Source organism: Zasmidium cellare, assembly GCF_010093935.1.
Source record: "Zasmidium cellare ATCC 36951 unplaced genomic scaffold M409scaffold_7, whole genome shotgun sequence".
NCBI classification, from domain to species: domain Eukaryota; kingdom Fungi; phylum Ascomycota; class Dothideomycetes; order Mycosphaerellales; family Mycosphaerellaceae; genus Zasmidium; species Zasmidium cellare.
In genome coordinates, this window is record NW_022986951.1 from 874,022 (window position 1) to 883,724 (window position 9,703).

General features: G+C 53.4%; 2 protein-coding genes across 2 annotated transcripts; one reads left to right on the top strand and one right to left on the bottom strand.

Annotated features, from left to right (window-relative positions):
- Nucleotides 1-1,422: 1,422 nt before the first annotated feature.
- On the bottom strand, nucleotides 1,423-4,719 carry M409DRAFT_19491 (uncharacterized protein; the record flags this gene model as incomplete). The annotated part of the gene is made up of 1 exon (XM_033804960.1): nucleotides 1,423-4,719. One exon carries the CDS (start codon nucleotides 4,717-4,719, stop codon nucleotides 1,423-1,425), a length of 3,297 nt encoding a protein of 1,098 aa, XP_033671564.1.
- A 1,645-nt stretch (nucleotides 4,720-6,364) lies between these two features.
- M409DRAFT_64320 (uncharacterized protein) lies at nucleotides 6,365-8,295 on the top strand (the record flags this gene model as incomplete). Its single annotated transcript, XM_033816021.1, has 2 exons — nucleotides 6,365-7,027; nucleotides 7,168-8,295. 2 exons carry the CDS (start codon nucleotides 6,365-6,367, stop codon nucleotides 8,293-8,295), a joined length of 1,791 nt encoding a protein of 596 aa, XP_033671565.1.
- Nucleotides 8,296-9,703: the final 1,408 nt, after the last annotated feature.

Consider the following 9,703-nt stretch of genomic DNA (forward strand, 5'->3'; position numbering starts at 1 on the left):
ACGTCAATAACACACTCTCACCGCCTTCGTTACGTATCGACCAACATGACCGTCACCACTACGGACCCCATCAACGGACCATCCAGCCTTCAGCCCATCATCCTTCAGCACGCCATCAATCACCTCTTCTCCTACCAGCACTAGAGACACCATCAATTTCCACAAGCGCCTAGCATTCTCAACATCCCAAAGTCCCTAACCCACGTGGCAACCATCCCAATCCTTCACATGTCGCAATTCAATATTCCTCCGTGCTATCTGTCCAACGGAGCCACTCCCGCCCTCTAGACGCTCGTGGCTTTCATAGCTTCCACATCACCAAGCCTTTTACCCTCCGCCCCGATCTATCAAACTTACACTTTGCGAATTTCCACCATAACAGCAACAAACAAGCCTTCGAAGGGGAATGAAGCGACGAAGGCTTGAACAAGGCGTGTATGTAGTCACGACCACGTGGACACATCTAATCATACAAACGCTTGGTTTCTGTGGCTTCAAGCCCCTTCCACTACTACTCCTCAATCCACAGGAAACACGCCACTATTTCTCCGGACATCACATCCACCCTGAATCCTTCACCGTGATATCCAGCCTCTCTGAGATTCTGAATCGAGACCCGTCTTGAATTTCCACAACCCTCCCTTCTTTCCTTCCATCGGCGCTTGCGTGATTCTAGAAGGAGATGTGGCAAAACGGGGTGAAATCGTAAGGACTAGCCAGACGCCGAGTGGCGTTGAACTAGTTCTTAGCATCTACCATGTTTTCGAAGGGTAAATGTTCGCGAAGAGATTGAACATCTGTGCTAGTTGGGGGGATCATAGTGGTGGGACAATTATCGAGGACGGATGGTTGATTGAATGGGTAGGGAGATACGGCGTGGTGAACAGAGGTTCCGTTCGTTCCATTACTCACCAAATTGCCGTGCACCCAAGAAAGCTAGTCATTTGGAACAAGAAGCGAAGAAACCAGAACAGGCAGACATATTTTCACATCTTTTGGTAGCATTCCAGTTGGTATCATAAGAGTTTTATCAGGTCTTCCCACCTCATCATCCTTCCTCGTACCCACCTCATCACACCCTTCTGAAGTCCCTCTTCTTCTCGCCTTTCTATCCTCACTCGCCATCGCCAATTCAATCCCAGCCGTCGCGCGCAGCAGTGGTATCAGTTTTACAGTCCCAAGAAAGCAGCAATCCCCAGAGCCCTCCCAAAAACTGAAAAGGTCCGACCTGTCGCAAACGAGCCGCGGCCGGCCTCTGGTTTTGTCCCCGAATACATTCGTCTTGCCCTTCCTTCCCCAAACTCCAACGCTAAAAAGCATAAAAAGGAAAAACATCCAAGCACTGTTCGGAGCAAGAGGCCATAGCGACTGAGCCGCGGAAGCGCGACGGTATGGAATGCAGATGGAGAGCACATCAGACGGCTAGTCCAACTCGATGACCTCCTTCTTGACTTTGGACTGGTTGTTGCGGGCTGCGTTCGGGTTCGAGTTCGTCTTGGCTGGAGCTGGCTTCGAATTCGTAGGGGCAGGTTTCTGCTGAGGCGGAGCTCGCTGTTGCTGTTGCGGCGCATCCTCTTGCTTCGTCGCAGAATCTTCCACGCCTCTGAAAGAACGCATCAATCGATCCAGGCTCTCCAACGCAAGTGCACCGCCAGGCACGGTTTGCCCTACAAGCGTCCCATCCTCCAGACCAAGCCAGTCATTGTCTTTGTGCTTCGCCAGGTCCAGTAGCGCACGGCCAAACACAGTTGAGCCCAGTTCCCGCGGCGTTGTTGACTTGTCCCGACGTATCTTCCATATACACAGGGAGCCGCCATCGGTCTTCTTATTGATCCTCAACTCAATGTAGAAGACCCAAGTCGGAAGTGGCGCTTTGTACGCGAGCTTCATGGTATTGGCATCCAGTACGGTCACAGTAAAGTCTGGCCCGGTGGAGTCTGCACTTTCCAGCTTCTCCCACAATTGCATAATAGGGAGCGAATATCTCAAGGCTTGACACAGTATCGCAAACCTGTTAGGTGTTGTGGTGCTGTTCATCAGCTTTTCAAATGCCAGTCGCTGTCGCTGCTGTGGGTTGATCGCGCTGGGCTCAAGTTTGAGAGTGGCCGATAACTTGTCATCGCTCCCACGGAAGGTGATTGTTGTTGACAGCTCAGGGGCGTCGTTGTAGATGAAGCTGAACTTGGTGGTGGACGCAACAACAGGCCGCATCTTAAGGGCGTCGAGCATCTGAAGGTACATGTCCAGTCGCTCGCATGACCGCAACAGATCCTTGATCTGCTCAAAGAATGGCTCCCCAAAAGATGTTCGAAGCCTGATTGCCAGCCCACCAGAAGCATTCATAGCAATATCTGAAGGCCGCCGGCTGTCCGCCAGATATGCGCGCAGGGACTTGAGTTTGCCATCGTCCACTGTCAGACGCAGTTCGTGTCCTATATCAGCGCCGGTACCATCACTTCCCACGCCTTGCGTCATGAATCCTTGATTGGTGACTTTGACGGGGTCAACGGCGGAATCTCTCCGGGAGGGCGACTTCGGCAGGGCTTGCCATTGAATGAGCATCGCCGACATTGGCATCGATCCAGCACTGCTGTCTCCATCTGTTAGCGATGCTATCCTCTGTACGCGATGTGGTATCTTCTCGGAAGACAGCTGCTCAGAGAGCACTGCAAACGATACCTCTGCCACTGCCAGCTTCTCAATTTGCAAGAGCAGACTGCGCGACATGATCGATGCGGTATTCGGTGCGACAATTCTGTCAACAGTGACTCGCCGCGCGATAACAATCGCCTTGGCGGATGGGTTCTGCGATGAGTTCGACTTGTTCTCAAGACGAACGACCCACCACTTCTGCCCAGCCAATGAGAAAGTTGGGAATAAGACCCATTGCCGAGTTTGTGATGCCCATCCAGGACTTGGTACGAAAGCTCTCCATGAAGTGACGTCGGCGCCAAAGATTGCCTTGAAGTTGTCCGTGCGGATGACTGCGCGGTAAGGAGACCACGCCGCAAGCTCTGCGGCTTTGTCGACACGATCTTTGACAGTGTTGCAAAGCAGACCAGCCAAGGCAAGCGCCAGGTCTGGGTCAGGCTGTTTGTTGAGCCTGCCTTCAAGATCGGCCGCACGTGGGGTCGTTGTCGACATCGACACATGTCCTGTGATCGGCTCCAGCCTCACCGCGAGAGTGGACTGCATGCCTGGCAAAGAAAGCGTAAGATGGGAATCTTCAGCGCTGTCCTTTGAAGACTGCAGTGCCATCTGAAGTTTCGAGTTTGCACCAGCGAGGACTTGAAGCCTTCCTTGTGTCGCACGGAGTACCCACGAGATATGCCGTGCAACCACATTTCGCAAGATGTGCTCCAGAGACAAGTTTTGCCAGTCGAATTCCAGCCCATGATCCTCGACGAGCTCGCCACGCCTGAACCAGCGCACCGAAAGTTGAGGCGTTGTGGGACGTCTTGATCGTCGGCTTTGCTGCTTGCCAGAGCTCACGGCAATCTCGATCCAGCTCTTCCGCCCGGGCATGCCGCGCCAGTACTGTACGGTCAGCACTCTATGGCTCTTTTGTATGCCCAAGCAGCCAAACCACTTCTCGCGCTCGACCTGTCTCGCCTGATCGTACAGAACGTTGATCTTGTAGGTGAGGATAAAGTTGTGAAGAAGTTCATAGCAACCCTGAAGACCTTTTGTTGCCAGTGCCAAGTTCGATCGATCTTCTAGCTGTTTTAGAAGTGGACCAGGAATATCAGCAGCGGCCGGAGAGAACAAGAACCGAGCATTGATGAAGTAGAACTGGCTATTGATATCCTCATCGGCAATGGCCAAGTCCACTTCAAACTCGCCTGGGACTCGAAATGTGGCCTTTCCGTTCGCTACTGAGAAGTCGTTGAAAAGGGGTGGTAAGTCCTCGTGCAGGTTGAGTCTCGTCTCGAGCGCGACATTCATGTTGCGCAGAGCCTTGAGAGTTTCCTTGGCGCTCAGTCTCTTGGGTGCGATGTAACCCAAGTGAGGTAATTTCGAGGCCTTTCCAGCGGCCAAAAGCTCCATGGCAAGGTCGATGTTGGGATTGGGAATCTTGATCTGGTTCACGTCGCGTTTTACGTGGCCAATGAAGTTGATTGCGAACTTTTGCATCGCATCGCGCTGGTCGAACATGACCTTAATGTCAACGAGTCTGCTCATCTCGTCGCTGCTTCGAGCCCAATCTGATAGTACCAGAGTCTTGATGAAGCGATCACGCTGGCCATTGGCGAAGTCCATGAACGTTCGCTTTTTGCTTAAGCTGGCCTCAGAAGAATCGGTCGACGGCTGTGTGATTCCATTTGGCTGCCCACTGCGCGGCTCGACGGGAGTGTCGGCCATCTTCTGGAGTGTCGAGTTCAAGTCTTCGAAGCACGCCTGGGCCAGCCGGTCAATCAGTGTCCCCATGCTCTTGTTGTTCGGCTGTTCCCGCCATGATTGATCCAGCTCTGGAGGTGACTGAGGATCTGCTATGACTGCGGTCCCCACAGCGATATCGCCGTTCGTTGCTGGTGGATGTGGGCCCTGGCCGGGTGCGCCATTCGGCAGAGACCCATTCACGGCATGGTTGTCAGGGGCACTGACTGGAGGAGCCATCTGTTTCTGGGTGAAGTCTGGCTTGGGGGGCAGTCCTGCCGCTTGGGCCTGGGCATGTTCTTTCTTCAAGTCGTGCGACCCATTCGCTCCCTGCTGGTCCATGATCAGTCTCCCGGGCATTGCCTCTCCACCCTCGACGCCTGTGCTACCTCCGTCTTCAGAGCCCCTCGCACCCCCACCGCCCTTGTCCTCCACCGCTTTCCCGTCGTGGAGTCTGCTGTTGTGCTGTATCTTGACGGGATTTCTTTTTCGCGACTAGGTCATGTCTTTGTCTTTGTTCCACACTCTGATGCGCGCGTTCGCGATGAAGAGTAGTCGACAGCTTTGGTGGTGGCCAATGGTGATTTGGTGGTGTACGAGCCTGTAGACAGGTTGTTCGGACTAAGGCGAGGCGTTGTGTGCGTTGGAGCTGTGCGGCAGGTGAACAGGCGTTTGATTGTCTCAGCGCGTGATGTCACAGGCTCGCGCGCGGTCGCTGTCGCATGCGCATGCAGACACGGCTGATGGGCGCGTTAATACTGTGGTGGTGTTGGCAATAGTCGTCGTCAGAGGTGGTGAATGTGTTGTGGTTGCAGTGACGAAGAGGGCGGAATGTGAAGCGGCTGCTGTGCTGTTGGCGAAGGGCACAAGCACAGACGGCGGGAGAGCGTCCGGCCTGCTTGCCGGCCCCTGTTGAAGCCGTCACGCGCTAGACCCAAAGTGGAGCAATGGCGGAGACGGATGTCTTGCAGCTGCGTTGTTGGATGACGGATGGAGCAGCCCTATGAAAATGACCCCCAATACATTGCATACATCTCAAGCAGGTCAGGTGTCAGCAATAGCGACAGTCAGTCGAGAGGCAGATGGGAGAGCAGCAGGCCGCATGTGTGTGCTGCACGTCAGCGCCTGTGGGCAGCCATCCACTCCAATTCCGGATGCATGCATCGAGCAGCCGAGCCAATCCCTCCACCTGCCAGATTTACACTAACAGTCATTACATATATCTCTACGATATGAAGCCAAAGGTTTGCTTCTACGACAGACGTATCCTCAGGTGGCGTCGCGACTGCGTTCGCTCATTCTGCCAGAGCTCCTAAGCCGCGCAGGAGTTCTTGCATCCGCTCCTCCACCTAGCTTCTGTCAAAGTAGCTTCCGCAGAGGCAGGGAACTGTTTCGGGACCGTCTCAAGAGCACGCCCTCACCAGATCACCGCCACCGCCGTTTCCATTGTCATACACTTCTGACGAGAACAGTGTGGCGAAACAAGCTCCAGACAGAGCACACGAGGAGAGGCCTCGTGGACGGCAAGGTCTTGTCCATCGATGCCATGATTTGCAGCTAGCGACCAGGTACAGTACACCATCACACCCTCAATCTCGTCCACGCGCCAGCGTCCTTATCGCGATATCCGCCGCGAGCGCACACACGTATATCCTGGACTCAAAGAAGTTCCAAACACTGCTTTCCGTCGCTTTTCATGTCTTCCAGTATTCATGTCTATGAGATGTCGTCCTCCCGCCTGTAGGAGGTGCGTGCCGCACGGCAGGTCTAGCCGAGACTGTTGACAGGGATGGTGCCACGAGCGCAGCCGCTACCGAATCTTCGCAGGCCGCCGTTCGACTACATCTCCATCTCACCACCTCCAACCACACGTTCAAGGAGCGAATACCTACAACAATACTCTCCCGACCACGACGATACCGGCAGCGAGGCTGATGACGAACGTTCGTCATTCTCATCTTCCCGTTCTTGGCGTGACGGCAACGTGATGTGTCCTGCTGACCACGGAGACGACAATGATATTCTGGACCCATCATATCCCGGCGAGGATACCAGGCCTACCTCCACACGAGAACTCCTAGGCTTCTACACTTACTCTTTTGCCGCAGAGGTCTTCGTAGTATGCGGCTTGGGAGCCTTCATTCCTATCACGCTAGAGGACCTGGCCCGAGCGAGTCCGAGCGCGGTACTGGCGAGCGATCATTCGAAATCATGCAAACCCCATGGAATCGAAGGACCTTCTCCCATCTGGTACACTTCTGGAGGGGATACAAGTCACCGCAAAGGTGCGCAATGTGTCTTCCGTGTGCTTGGTCTTGAGGTCAACACGGCATCATTCGCCATGTACACCTTCTCCATCAGCGTTCTGATTCAGGCTTTGGTTGTCGTTACTATGTCTGGAGCGGCGGACCATGGCAAGTTCCGGAAATCGCTTATGATTGGATTCGCTGTTGTGGGTGCTGCCGCCACGATGTCATTCTTGCCGGTCACACCAAAAGTCTACCTGCTTGGTAGTCTATGGGCCATCATTGGAAACGTCTGCTTTGGGGCCAGCTTTGTTTTGTTAAACTCTTTTTTGCCCTTGCTGGTGCGATGGCATCCAGATGTCAGACAACAAGGGCGCAATACCGATGATCAGGAATACGATGAGGTTAGTCTCTTCTTTCAGAATTCGCAGGAGCTTGTGCAGTCGTCGCCTGAAACACATTCGCCGCTGGCTTTGCGATCGTCGGTGTCGCATAAGTCCTTTACTGAATATGGCTACGTGCCTTTGCTAATGCGCTTTTTCAGCAAATTGACCAAGATAGCCCACCGACAGCTCGTCAACAAGCCGATGAAACAACACCGCTTGTTGCTACCGACGGCGAGACGTCGCCTTATCCTCCTTCACACGCAGCTCCGTCTATCGAGATGCAGCTTTCGACGAAGATCTCATCCTACGGAGTAGGTATAGGGTACCTCGCCTCTGTCATCGTTCAAATATTTTCAGTGTTCCTATTACAATCGACAGGCGGCAGTCTCTTCTCGCTGCGGCTAGTTCTTTTCATGATCGGAGGCTGGTGGCTGGCATTCACAGTTCCGGCAGCATTTCTACTTCGATCTCGCCCAGGACCTCCGTTATCCACCACCAAAAACCGCACGTGGATCGGCTACCTCACCTACTCGTGGAAGAACCTTGGCAAGACAGTGCTTCGGGCACGCCGTCTGAAAGATGTCATGCTCTTCCTCGCAGCATGGTTCATGATCAGCGATGCGATTGCTACAGTCTCGGGCACGGCAATTCTCTTCGCCAAAACCACCCTTGGCATGGGATCCTCCGCTTTGGCTCTCATCAACGTCATCGTTACCATCTCTGGCATCGTGGGAGCGCTCACCTGGTCCAAAATTTCTCGAGCAATGCGATGGAAACCTTCTCAGACGATCTTGACATGCATCTGCATCTTTGAGCTCATCCCCCTCTACGGTCTGATCGGCTACATCCCTGCCGTCCAGCGTTCGGGCTCATTTGGTCTGCAAAATCCCTGGGAGATGTACCCCCTAGGCGCAGTCTACGGCCTCGTCCTCGGTGGTCTCAGCTCCTATTGCAGAAGTCTCTTCGGCGAGCTCATCCCTCCCGGTAGCGAGGCGGCTTTCTATGCGCTCTACGCCATCACCGACAAAGGGAGCAGTGTGTTCGGCCCAGCTATCGTCGGTGCTATCACTGATGCCACTGGAGATATACGACCTGCATTCTGGTTTCTTGCCGTGTTGATTGGCCTGCCAATACCATTGATGTTTGCAGTGGACGTCGAGAGAGGGAAGCGCGAGGGCGCTAAGTTGGCGACGGAGACGGCGCCGCAGGATCTTGATTTGGATGTACCGGAGGAGGATGGCCGTGACGCTGGGGCGTATGAGCAGAGAGTGCACTGGTGTCCTTGATAAACGTCGCTTCATCGCATAGACATATACCATTGATCCTACCTGTTCTAGTCCCGGTTTTCTCAATCTTCCACATCAGCTCATCGCATCAACACAGACAATTTCCCTTGTATAACGGCCAGATGACCGCTATGAGGAAAGAGCTTCACATCGATGCTTCTCAGAATCAATGTCTCCTAATGGCCCAAATGATCGAACAACTGGCCTTCGATGAGGAGTTTAGAAGTGATGCCAGGCTGCCTTTTCAAAGCACCGGACATTCACGCAATCTTGGCAATCACAGGCCACTACTGCAACTTTGATCGGACATCAGAACGATTCCCTCCGCGGATGTCTCACATTGATGTCCCTGCATTTGCGATTCATCATTATCTTTCGACGCCGGGTTGTAAGCGTGATGCCTGTGCGCGACGGCAGCCCGTTCAGAATTCTTGTTGAAACAACAACTCTGCGTGTCATACATCACCACATGTATTCGTAAGCAGTCAAGCATCTACGAGTGATGAAAGCGCGCCCAAAAGGCCCGTGCTAGATGGGCTTTCTAACATTCACGCAGCCTTGGCGTTCACATGCACCCTCTGCCGTATTTATATTTCGTAGGCTTCCATTCAGCACCTTCCGCTGCCCGTATCGTTCGAGCGCTCCAAGGCGAATCAAATGCAGAGAGACAGGTCAAGCAGCTCTTCTCTACTCTACCAAATCGGAAACACGCGGTGCCGCAGTGGATCGTCGTCTCGCCTTGAATGGGTTAAGGGAGATGGAGCGCCAGTGCTTCGGGTGTGATTTTAGTTTTGATGCTGAAGACGAAGAAGACTTCCCGCTCTAAGCTTTTGGAGACAACCGCGCCGAGACTGGCGAGAAAGAGCGCGAGAAGAAAGCGCTCGACGCAAACCATTGCTGCCATCTGCAGACAACCCTACGAGCCGTCGAGAGATTTGGTGACGCGGTTCGCCGGATGCGAGATTGCTAGCTTATGTGGGATGGGATAGTCTCGAGATTGGCGTTGAGCCGTTCCAGAGTTCCCTCTTAGCCTACTGTGGCGCTTCTTGAGAAACTGGATAACGTACTTGATGGGGAAGCTGCGTAGACGGTGAAGCTGCGCACGGATCCGCGACACTTTCGCGTTTTCTTTTAATTTCTCGCGACACGCTTAACTTTTAACTCTTCTACTTTATAGATCTCGAGCAGCATATACTAGACGCAATATCTGCTTATAAGAATAATCTATATACCTCGAAACGTAAGTGTGCTACCGCGTTTTCTATTAGCGAATCTACGCTTCGACTACGGCTCGCCGGCGGCGTTTCTCGATCTATTACGCACGAATACGAGTAATACCTATTTACGACCGAAGAGTAGACTCTTATTAAGTAGATCTCGAAGTTATCGAAGTACAGCTACCCGGTTT